This window comes from Melozone crissalis, unplaced genomic scaffold (genome assembly GCF_028551555.1).
Source record: "Melozone crissalis strain CALT ecotype California unplaced genomic scaffold, PUWL_Pcris_2 ptg000008l_1, whole genome shotgun sequence".
Taxonomy (NCBI): Eukaryota; Metazoa; Chordata; class Aves; order Passeriformes; family Passerellidae; genus Melozone; species Melozone crissalis.
In genome coordinates this window covers 14,250,615-14,263,191 of record NW_026535786.1, presented here as the reverse complement: position 1 = coordinate 14,263,191, position 12,577 = coordinate 14,250,615, and the positions used below count along the sequence as shown (strand labels likewise).

At 36.3% G+C, this 12,577-nt stretch overlaps 1 protein-coding gene across 1 annotated transcript in view; it reads right to left on the bottom strand.

Annotated features, from left to right (window-relative positions):
* SPAG17 (sperm associated antigen 17) overlaps positions 1 to 12,577 on the bottom strand; it is a 90,039-nt gene that overhangs the window by 47,416 nt on the left and 30,046 nt on the right. Inside the window, exons 8-16 of the mRNA XM_054269887.1 lie at positions 10,110 to 10,265; positions 9,428 to 9,509; positions 8,345 to 8,463; positions 7,318 to 7,455; positions 7,121 to 7,234; positions 6,193 to 6,343; positions 4,295 to 4,525; positions 2,222 to 2,310; positions 1,443 to 1,559 (exon numbers count right to left, since the gene is read on the bottom strand). Coding sequence (XP_054125862.1) covers positions 1,443 to 1,559; positions 2,222 to 2,310; positions 4,295 to 4,525; positions 6,193 to 6,343; positions 7,121 to 7,234; positions 7,318 to 7,455; positions 8,345 to 8,463; positions 9,428 to 9,509; positions 10,110 to 10,265 — 1,197 coding nt within the window. The remainder of the gene's footprint in view (positions 1 to 1,442; positions 1,560 to 2,221; positions 2,311 to 4,294; positions 4,526 to 6,192; positions 6,344 to 7,120; positions 7,235 to 7,317; positions 7,456 to 8,344; positions 8,464 to 9,427; positions 9,510 to 10,109; positions 10,266 to 12,577) is intronic.

Here is a 12,577-nt window from a genome sequence, read left to right as displayed (position 1 = left end):
AACCTGAATTGTTCGGGTAGGTGGAAATTGAAACTGCATTGCTATTCATGTTGAGAAGAGATACCAACTGTACTTCACCTTCTGACTGACCATGAATGAAAAAGTTCAGCTACACAAAACCCAAATGAATTAAAATATTAAACAAATACTTAAATAAGTTTAAATAATAAAATACTTAAGTAAATAGCAAATAAAACCAGAATTATCATATACCAGATAAAAAGAAAACCAATTTACTTTTTTTTATCTCAGTTGATTTTACTTGGTATTCAATTTGCTTTATCATGACCTGCACATCTCTGAGATTTGCTGTGATCTACATTTTTTCTCTCTGCTCTGTACTGCCCCATCATTTTCAATATTTATATTGCCTGCAGGCTGAAACTTATTTTATAGTCATAGGTGGAAGAAAGCCTTCTTATAAATTATTATTTTTCAGAACTATGCAACTGAAGGTTCTAGAAGGATCTGTTCTATGATCTTTCCCGGAACAGACTTGAGGCTGATTAAGTTGGTAGATCCCAGGGTCCTCCTTTCTACCCTTTTTGAAGATGTGCAAAATGTTTCTCTTTATCTAGTCATCTGGGACTTCATTTGACTGCCATGACTTTTCCTTCAAAAGGTTATTTTCAGTTTCAATAAAATGCTATTTTTTATTTACCTTCAGTATATTTTTACTAGACTCACTAATTATTGGTAGTTGAAGTAATATTAGCTATTTATGCTGCATAAGAAGGGATGCCCCATGCATTGAAATGCATGACTAGACTTTAAAATTGTCCCATTAAAGTGGTGCTGCAAAAGTCCAGGCAGCATTTCCTTCACCTATGTATAGCATGTGTCAGGTTCAAATAAGAATTACAACCTATGAAGCTCAAGGCAGCACAGGAACTAAAAATCCACTCTTACCAAGAGGATGCCTCCCAGTTCAGGCCAAATACACTTGAGCATATCTTTCAGATTTGTTCTTCTGTCTTTCTGCAAGTTTTTAGTGTTTAGCTTGCAAGATTTCTATAAATGATGTTTTCAGCCCTTATAGGGTGAAGTACTGTAACAACCAAATTTTCTATTTGCCCATAAAACATACACTGCATAGGCATTTGCAAAGTATGTTTTCACATCCACTGCACTGAGTCCCAAAACTGCTACAGAGGATGACCCCTAAGGGCAAGGTCGTTTTATCTCCACCACACTTTCAGCTAAGAGACTTGCTGCCAAATAGGACAGCTGCACTTTGGCCAAACCAGGAAATAAAAACCTGTTACAAACTAAATTTCACACAAAGAACTGAAAAATAGCTAAAGCCCAATGATTTTTGGTAAAAATGAAAAATAAAACGGAATCAATTATTGAGCAGAAAAATACCCTGAACTCCACTACTATTACTTTATATAGGGTTTTGAGGGAGAACTGTATAGATGAAATTGTCAGTTCAAAGATACCTGATGAAGAACATGTGGTTGAAAATGCTCTTCCAAACTCCAGTCTGTCAAGCAACGCCTCTGTGTCTTTTTTATTTCTTCTAATTTTGGTCCTAGGCCATAATTTTCGAGACTCACCTCAAAATACAAGAAATCAAAATAATGAATATCAACATTTCAGTGTCAGTATTAAATTGACTGTAATCTTGTTGGATTAATAGACAGGGTTCCCATGTTGCACCACAATTAACTGCACAATGATGAATATGTGCAGACCCATATGGTACTGTTTAATAAAAAATACAATTACACCCAAGCAGGTCTGGTTTTGGACTTTTTATGACAAAATAATCAAAATACTTTCATTATTAGCTTATATGCTTTTGAGTTCTGTAAGCAATCATGAGTATTCAAAGATGTCCTATGATGTAATTTTAAAATTGCTATGTTTGTTATGGGATGTATGGCAGACAGGTGATTCTGAAGATGCCAAACTACAGAGTCTTCTAGTGTGACACAGTTTGACAATTTCTTTTAAACTTTCACGTTTGTATTTGTCCCCTGGTATTCAGCAAAACCAGAACAGAATTATCATTAAAAGCTTCATCAAAACTTGTCATCTTGGATTTCAAAGAAAGCGATTTCACAGTTCCTAAAATTATGTCAGTATTTTCCCAACATCACAGAATTGACATTTGCATGCAGCATTGCAAAGGAATTCCCAGTAACATGGCCTGGCATTGAGCAGTATCTTCTGTTGCCTCATATAAAGCCTAGCTGACTCCATTTCTCACACTTGCCATATCAGAATAAAGATGATCCAAATCTACGTTCAAAAGAGGATAAACCGGATTGTCTTCTTCATCTTCGTCACTTGTTTCTGTATACCCTGCAAATTGAAAGGAGAACTTAAAGAATTGTTCCAGAAATTTCAGCCCTACTAAGGTTGGAGTAGTGCAATTTCTTTAGTCTCCCTGATGAGATTGACATCAAGTTGAAGCTTCCTTTATTCACACTTGTCCTATAACTACATTTTCAGCTCTGCTATGCTTCTTTACTAAGAGAGCACTTTAAAACCCAGTGGCCACAAGTGCCAGATAATTATATAAAATTAAAAGAAAAAAAAGAAGAATTTATAAAACCCACTCAAATAATCCTTTATATCTGACCCATGCTGGCCCACTAAAAAGAAGTACCCTCCAGAAGAAGTAGCCTCCAGATTCATAAACAAAGAACCATTTTTCTTCATACTTTATAAAGCATTCTTTTGTACAAATGGCAGTAAACTAAGAGGCAAGACCAATTGTTCTGGTATTTTCACACATTTTTTGACAAATGCAAATTTAAAAGTTCGAATTAAATTGGTTTACAGATCCATAAGCTACTGACAGAATATTAGCTCTCCTGAGGATCTGACATTGTCATTCCATTGTTGCAATGAGCATCTGATATGAACAGCATCAAATAAGAATTTCAATTCTATATTCTCTTAATTTAAAAAAAAATCCTTTTAATAGAATTCTTTATTCCCTAAGTTAGGGCATAGGTCACTAATATTTGATCAAAATTCACATGCACAGGAAAATTACTTTTTCTGGTGGAAAATACACCACAAAGTATTTGTTTGTAAGCGTCTTATAAGCAGCTCAGGTCCCAGACATACATCTTTAGGCTCTGCTTCTCTTGGAAATTACTCCTATTTACTGACTGCCTTTAGAAGATTGAAAAAACCTGATAGCAAATGTTTTATCTTCCTGGTGTTTACTTTTGTGCTGCAGAAGTGCTGAAATGTTGTTATGCTTGTAACTGCAAAATTTAATATCATGACTAAGTACAAAAGCAAAATAGACCAACACCCAAAAATGTTCCCTAGATGTGGAAGGAAAGCAGATAAGCAGGACTCATTTTTGTCTGCTCCAGCCTTCTAAAGAAAGGATCCCATTTAAGCTGCTTGCTTAGACATCTCTATTAGGAAAGCATGGACTATATCACAAAGTAATGCATCCAGCTCTGGGTCCTCAGTACAGGGAGCACATGGACCTGTTGAAGTTGGTCCAGAGCAGACACAATGAAGGTGAGTGCAAAGATGGAGAACCTTTCTTGTGAAGATAGGCTCAGGGAGTTCAGCCTGGAGAAGAGAAGGCTCTTATATAAGGGGAGCTCTTATTACTCTGGCCTTGGAAGAGACTTTCTAGTAGGAGCTGTAGCCATAGGATAAGGAGTAAAGGTTTTAAAGGAAAGGAGGGTAGTTTCAGACCAGGTATAAGGAAGAATTTTTATCATAAGGGTGGCAAAACACTGGAACAGGTATCCCAGAAAGGTGGTGGATGCTCCATCCCTGCAAGCACTGGAGGTCAGATTGGACTCCAAGAAACCTGATCTAGTTGAAAATGTCTCTGCTTATTGCAGGGATATCAGAACAGATGACCTTTAGAGGTCCCTGCCAACCTAAACCATGATTCTATGATTCTGTGATCATGAACCTAAAGGTATAATTGCTTAAAACGATCTAATTTCTACTGTTCTTGTGTCCTGAAAAAATAATCACTTGATTTTAATGTTGCATTTTGGCCAACACATCTCCTTTAACCAGGCCAACAACTTTTCATTATGCTAGAATCTGCAGGAGAAAATGCAGAACTTGAGAAAATTCATTTTACATCATCTACAGTTGTTAATAATGTAGTCAAAATAACTCTTGTTGTTATTCTAGTATTCCTACAGAGCTACTCAATGTACAGGCTATACAATATTTGAAAATTTGGTGACTTGTGCAAAGAAGAAAAATCACATCCCTGCAATAGCAAATGATATGGTAAGACAAATAGTAGATTCAAATTCTTCAGGAGTAATGTAAACAGAAAGCTTTTTACCAGAGCTTCTTGGAGATTTCCCACTAAATTTCTTTTCCATAAGGAAGAGTTGTCTCAGCTGTCTAGCAAACATGGCTGGATTATCCCAAGGGATATAAGACTCTTCAGAATCACCTCCAAGCCTAGATCCAGAGCTCTCCAGGAAACCAGAGTCGCTTAGCTCAGTCAGCTTCAGGCTTTCAAAAGTAAACACTCTGAAGGCTCTTTCTACTTCAGCCCAATTCAGAAGTTCTAAAAAAGAATTACAATCATTAACTGAAAACGTCCTTACAGCTCAGCAGAAAATAAATACAAGACTATTTAAGTGTATTGTTGTTGGCAACTCTGCAAAAGCCAGCAGCAATTTCCTTAATGGTACTGGATCAACTTATGTGGGCTACATTTTACACTGCATTCAAAGTTGAATGCTTCCCAATTGCAAAATGATATGCCTACCTATTAATCCATCTTAAATGAAGTGGTTCCTACATCTGAATACCTTCTGGCTCATTAACTTTATATAAATGATGTTGATTTTAAAATACTGTGTAGACTTTATCAGGCCAGTTAGCAACTAGTTCTTTTCAGTTCATGAGATGTTTCCATCATCTGTAGCTGCTCAAAAAAGTATCTTTTTTTTTCTCTTCAGAAAGAATTTTACACATAATTTAAACAGAAGTATGCAAGGTGAAAAAGCAATAATAAATCCTGTTTATGCTTGTATGCATCCATGTCCATATAACAATGATAATCATGCAAAGGACTGAAGTTTAAGAAGGTAGTACAATGCCCAAATCACACAAAGAATATCTTCAGTTTGAAATGTTTTCTTTTTAGGGTGGCTAAGCACCTAAGCACATCATATATCTTGAGAACGTTGGATCTCTCATCTTCTGTTCAAATTAATTATCTCCTTTGATAAAAGCAAAGGCTTTGCTAGTTAGGAGAGTCTGGCAGTACAGTATGTCTCAGTGAGGATTATCAAATTCAGCTACCCATCAGCTGGAAGACTGTAGCAATAGTGAATACTTTAATAGCTTACTGTCCAAAATGTACATACCAGCAACTAGAAACAGTACAGCAAAGTGTAAATTAATCCAACACAGGGAATTCAGGATGAAAGATTTGGGAAAGTACCTTCAAATCCTGTGCCTTATATGATGACATGAATGCAACCAAAGGGATTTGGATGTTTATATTTCTTAATAACCTAGAGCAGACTTTTGATACTACCTAAGGGTATTTATGTAGTCTTTGGGATTGTTTCCCAGCATATGTCATGGTTGCAAGCACACTCCAAGAAAAGGTAACTGCAGAAGTGATTATGGTTGGGGAAGTGAATGTATTTTTGGTTTGATAGAGGGACTGTTATAAAGTAGCTTCATTATTAATACCAACAGCTTATGCATGAATAACACAATACACAATATATTTCAGAATACATTCTGAAAGCTGTGTATTGTTCCATAAAAAACTGTCTACCTAAGACACATGTGCTTTACCTCCAAAATTGAGTTGATAAATCAACACAGTTTACACCAGTGTCTCTCAAAATGCATTCTACATTCTAGGACCAAAATTGCAATTTTTACAGCTGTTTTTTTCCCTCAGAATTAGTAAGCGTTTGCATGTTTGCAAATATAAATAAATAAAGTACTTCCAAGGTAAGTTCCAGCTCTTAGTTATGCAATATTTAACACTCATAGAGTTGTTCCCATTAACCATAAAACTGAGGTCTGAAGTTAGGGTTAACTTTTAGAGTAGGCTATAATTATATATAAGCAAGAATGTGAAAATGGGAAATTCTGCAAAGGTGTATTTGGCAGCTTTAAATTCTTGCCCCAGAATTCCTGCTATTTGAGAAAATCATCAACCAGAAATGAAAAGAATGGAAATTATATCAGTGAAAATAATTTTACCAGTAGTAAAATAATACATGAGCTCATGAATTCTGGCCAAGCGTTTAGTGTTGTTTTCAGTTGAAGGAGGGGTGAAATGGATAAGTTCTGTAAGAGGCAGTTTATCCATCATTTCATGCTCAATCTTTTCTGGATCGACATTCTCTTGGACCTGGAATAAAAATCAAAGTACCAGAGTTGAAGTAAACTTTCACACATTGACTTTCCAAAACTTATGTTTGAATAAAGAAGTCTTTTTCAGCAGAAGACATTAGCATATGCTTAAGCCCGTTGGACATAAATTTATATTTGAACATGTGCCCATAGTGTGGTTTTGAATCATGGTGTCAGATACTGTAGGCAGAAAAATATTAGACACATAACAGAATGACTGACAGCATAATAACAGACATTTGTTAGAAGTTATTTGTCTGTGCTAGCTAGACTTAAAAATACAGAAATATATACTGATTTGTTCAGACAGGCAGCAGGTACCTTCCATGTATCTTTCAGCTGGTCTGTGCCACTTCTTAGAGTAATGAAATCAATAAACTTATTGATCAGTCTGTGATGAGAGGCATCCCTCTATATCCAAGGATTTTTTTTTCAGATGTAGTGGTATATTTCAGTTTTACTCTTTTTAGTATTACACACTTATGGTACCTTTTTCTTCAACTGCATATTCCAAATGTTTGTCCTCTACTCTTTCCTCAAACATTGTGCTATATCCTGAATTTCCTCTTCAGCAAGTATATAAAATACATCAGGCAAATGTCTCCTAAGAGCGTCTCTTATGTTGATTACACAGCCCTTCCTTCTGCTTGAATACATCCAATGTGTCAAACTTGAGTAGTTTCTGAATAGTTTTAATCAATGGTTGTCAAAGTACTCCCCAGATAATTTCTAATCCAGGAAGCCAGGTAGACACACCTTAGCTGTTGTACTGTACCTTCAGGAGGTGCAACCGCTGAGCCAGGGCATCGTGGTAGTTAAATAAGAGAGGGTACTCGGGGGTGACCCTCTCTTGTACATTTGGTTTAGGAGAAAAGTAGTCATACAGATTCTGTTTAAAAAGAAAAGGAAGAGATATTAAGTCTCAATAATGAGATCTGTCATTTTAGTAAATGAATGAAAGACAACACAAACCTTTTTTTCACTCATAGGAAGGTAAAGAGAAGGAAGGACAGAGATTATATGATCTGCGATGGCACGATGCAGCTCATCTTCCTGAGGCTCTAGTGACACAAGACTTGGTGGTGGAAGGTCTTCCTCACTTGCAATAACCTGGCAAATACAGTATATGTTAGCTTTCATCACAGTATGACTGCTGCTTAACTTTACCAGAAATACCAAGCAAATCCTGCTATAAGCTAAGCACACAACCAGAAATTCTGTGAGGGAAGAAAAGTCTAATTTTTTTCTACAAGTAGCAAAAATACAATTTTCCAAGTTAGTTGCTGCACAAAGCAAGGACTGTGGAAAACAGAATTAAATGTTATCTCTATTAGATGCTTTTGAAAGGATAAGAAGAAAAATATTTCCAATTTGAAATGTTAAGGATTGTGAAGGAATACAGGTAATTTAAAACTGTTTGTCTATTAGGTGCTGGACTTTATTCTTACCCAGTCTATTTTCAGGCTAAGTTATGAAAAGAAAAAACCCCAAAATTATGCTGAAATGTTACTCCTAAAAGAAGGATTTCCAAATCATATTGTGTGTCTCTTCTAAATCAGATTGTGCCTGAATTCAACAGAAGTCAGATCTCTCTAGCACTAGCATTGATGCTCTTATGTTAGGCTTGACCTAAGACCTTTGAACTGAGTAAGCCAACAAAAGTTGAGTATCAATAACACTGCTGAAGGGCACAAAAACTTGTTATTGACTTGGATAAGAAATTGCACCTTTCTCCTAATTTGATTATATTTGTAGTCTTCAAAAATTAATTATGGAGTAATACTATATATATATATATACAGGGTAAGTGGACAACATGAAAGAAAATAAAAGTTTGGAGTTTTGACTCCTTTGTATTGAACGTCCTTGCTCAGTTCCTTAATGCACTGTCTCATATTTTAGGTTTAAACAGATGGATTAATTGATCTTTGACAATTCATTATATTAGGTTAGGTCTAGGCCAAAACAGCCACAGAAACTAAAAAGAGAACATTCCCACCTGTTCCAACATGCAGCTCAGCATTAAGGGTACAGAAAAGTACTCCTCAGGAATTTGATACAGCAAGTCATTGTAATATCTCATGTCCACAGAAGGAAACAGAACAGAAGTTTCTTCTGCTATATTAAGAGATAAAACATTAAGATATGTTAGTTTTGAAATGCCAATTTATAATCCAAGTGAGTTCTGCAAGTTTGCAGATAATGCAAAACTGGGAGGAGCTGTTTGACTCTCCCAGAGGCAGGGAGGCCCTGAAGAGAGACCTTAGGGGCAATTAGAGGGCTGGGCAATTATCAACCTTCTGAAGCTTAAAAAACAGAAGTGTTGGGTTCTGTGCCTGGAATGAGGCAACCCTGGTTGTACAGACAGACTGGGGAATAAGATGCTGGAGAGCAGCACTACAGAAAGCAACCCAGGGGTCCTGTTTGATGGAAAACCTAGTGTGAGCCAGCCATGCCCAGGCAGCCAGCCTGCCCCAGGAGGGCCAGCCCTGTCCTGGGGTGCATCAGGCACAGCATCGCCAGCCAGGCAAGGGAGGGAATTGTCCCGCTCTGCTCTGCACTGGGGCAGCCTCACCTTGAGTCAGGGGAGCTTTAGGTTGGGTATTAGAGAAATTTTCACCCAGAAGGTGGGTGGGCCGGGTAACAGACTCCACAGGAAAGTGGTGAAAGCACCAAGCCTGACAGTTCAAGAAGCATTTGGAAAATGGTTTCAGGTACATGCTGTGATGTCTTATGTGGGGCTAAGTTGGACTCTGTGATCCTTGTAGGTCCCTTCCAACTCAGAATATTCTGTGATTCTGTGAACTTTCAGACAATATTTATTGAAGAGTCCAACAAAGTTAGAGATCAGACAAAATTACTAAAATGTTTGAAATCTGAATTTGACTAGGAACAATTAGAAAATAAGATTTTCTAAAGAACTTGGTTATCACCACTCAGACACTTCCACAATGCAATCACCAGGATACACAACATCTTCAGCTAACTGCACAAATAATTTTGAGGATTTGTGCTGTCAGATGAATGAATGGTTTGACAGAGGGATCAACTACAGATGGGTACTTTAACCCTTTAAACATACTCTCTGACAGAACTATTGTTGGCAGAATTTCTTCTTGTTTCCCTCTTTTCCTTGTAGGTGACATCTGTGGTGCTGGTTGCTCCTAAGTGAATGAAAGGTAAAATAAAAAAATCAGAAACCATAAAACAAACGGGTATTGCACAAATAGGTGGGAGAACTTAGTTTCATTTAGCTTTGGTTACTCACTCTAGACTACATGCTAAACTTTTAGTTGGAACAAGATAGTAAGAATGTAGCACATGGTCTAATAAACTACTTTCTTCTGCCTATTTAACATTTTTCCTACTATAAGTAAAATAAGGAAATCGATCTTGCATAGAACTAATAATCTTTTTTTTTTTTTGACAGTTCATAGATCTGCAACATTGCATAGTAGCTCTGTGCAGGTATATTGATTTTTCAGACACAAGAATGTATCATCAGACACTATTTAAGAAATTTCTACACCTATGATACATTATGCCTCTAGGATCCTTCCAATTTCCCTTTTCTGTTTCCTCAATGCTCAGCTATTTTTTTCCCCATTTTTTGGGGTTTAAATGCTAAAACAAAAAATACAACTTTCGTTCACTGAAAATTATTCACAGAGTGATGGTCCAAGGTGAATTTTTGAGTCAAATTTAAAGACAGGCAATTCTACCCTATAATTAGTTATTCTCAACAAGAAGAGAAGGGTCCTTGCCTCAAGTGAAGATGGTTGTGTTGATTTGCTCTCTGGTAACACAGTCACGTTAATAAACTTGGTGTTTTCCAAGTAGTTGCAATGCTGTCTTCTCCAGTCCAGGCAGTCATACATCAAACAAGCAACATGTTCAAACACCACAGTACCCAATTCAAGCTGTGAGAGAAAGGATGAAGAGTGTGTATAAAATGTCATGTAACTTGGTGACAGCAGTTATTAGCTCTTTAACCAGCAGATCTACATCTGTTTATAAATTTTCCAAAAGACTTTTTCCTCCACCAATTCAGTATGTTTTACAGAGTTATTCTAAAACCTTCATTTTATTTGCCTTCACACTGCCACAGCAGAGCATGGACTGTATATTGCCAAAGTGCTTTAGATGTTATAAAGTCTTACTTGTCTTAACAGTAACTGTTCAAGGTCTGCTACCTTGCAGATGGAACTTAAGGGGTTTTTTTGGATGGGAAGGAATGGAAGAGAAAAATTAAAGTATTTTGTAATGTATGTACATTTTCACTAGCGATCAACCTGCAGCATATTTGCAAGTTCAATAATTTCCCTGCCCTAAAGGGATAAAGAATAAAACCTTAACCAGGTAATTAATATAATCTCACATTATTTTCTTTCTTTCTGTTGCTCTTTGAAAACAAAGAAAGCCTCAAGAATGCCATTCTGAAATCCACAGTTGTGAGTGAAGGAATGTCAGCATAGTGCCCAAACGTCCAGAAGGAGGGCACTGTATTTGCAAAAATCTGACAAGGTAAGAGTCATGGTCCTTGAGGTCAAATACTGTGGTTTTCACCAAAGTTTGGGAGGAATAAAAAGAATAATAGCAACAGCTATTTTAAATATTAAAGGTTCTTGTACAAATACCAATACTCTGTAGGAGACCACATGAAACACTCAAGTTTCAGCAGCTTTAATGGATGTATTCCTCTCCTGTACAACCTGAACTTTGTGGAAAGGATGGAATTATTATCACTTTTAGATGATTTCTGTAAAAAGCCCTTTTCTGAGTGATTTTTTCACCTTTGTGAATTTAGGGCAAGTCTCTTGTACCTACAACTCTGTACCTACAACAGTCTCTTGTACCAACACTGAATGTCTCAATTTTAAATTTCCTAAAATAGAATACAGTGAAGAAGAACAACTGACATTAGGCACTAAGAAAAATAACAAACCCAAAATAACAAACAAAAACATCTGCTTTCCTCAACTCAGTGGCTCTTCACGACACTGGGAAACTGGCAATTCCAAATCACTAAGTTATGGAATACTTGACTCCATTTCCATAACATTTAAAGACTAGAAGAGACACTTGGGAAAGAAATTCTATTTGCGAAAACAGAATGTTCATTAATATTCTTGCACTTTTGTTTTCCCAGTTCAATATTCTTCTGAAGAATGGGTTAGTATAACACCTTTTCATCCATACATTTGTATATGTAAGGTATCACTAGAGCATGTAAAAGTTTTATATAAAATGTTGGAGAGTTTTCAATGCAGTCTTTTAAACAAAACAAGATTTTTTACAAAGTCATAAGTAACAAAACCCTGCTACTCAATGGGATCCAAGCAAAGTTTAGCATAATTACAATTTTGTAATTCAATTTGCCTGCTGTCTCCTCAGGACATAGATTTTTATCCTAAGTTTTTAAGTCTAACTATTAGTGACTCTTCAACAAAGTAAATACTTTTGAAGGTATTTTCTATTTTAAAGATCTCAAATCTGAGAGCAGAGACTACCGGCAGTATGCAACATTCTGTCATTTTCATATTAATGGCTAACATTTGCCCCAAGAATTTTCCTCTTGTGTGTCTTGCACTTCAGAGATGCAGCAAGCTTGGACTCAGAGATTCTCCAGGAAGTCCACAAGAATGGACTTACTTTACCAACCTATGATTTCAGAACTTATATGATCTTCACCTGTTTCTTAAAAAACTTACAAACTTTCTTACTTCTGTAGGGCTCATGAAATCATAACTCCTGTAGGGCTCATGAAATTGTAACTCCAATTTGTTTAAATCTTTTTCAGTGACACATGGTTTTTCCTTTATTTCAACTATAATCTAGGAGCTTGCAAGATATTCAAAAGTAGAAACCCTGTAAGATGTGATTATAGGGATGATAGAAACTGCTTTCCCAAAAGGGGCTTGGCATGGTAAGATTACATAAAGAGTATAATGATAAGTAATATTATAAGTAGCAGGCCTACATTCCACAATTAAGGCATTTTCAATGAATGCTTTGGAAATCACTGTGAGTTGTTTGTATACAGGATCTACCGTACTACAAGTAAGGGTTAGAAGAATGTAGTTTAACCCTAGAATGTCCCTTAATCCTAATAATACAGACTACAAATACAGTAGGTTAAATTATAGCATGTTGCCTTATTTTGTTTTAGCAGTTTGTATTTTTACTGCTGACACTGCAGATTGAGAAATACTGGACTCTTTTTCTTCACTAT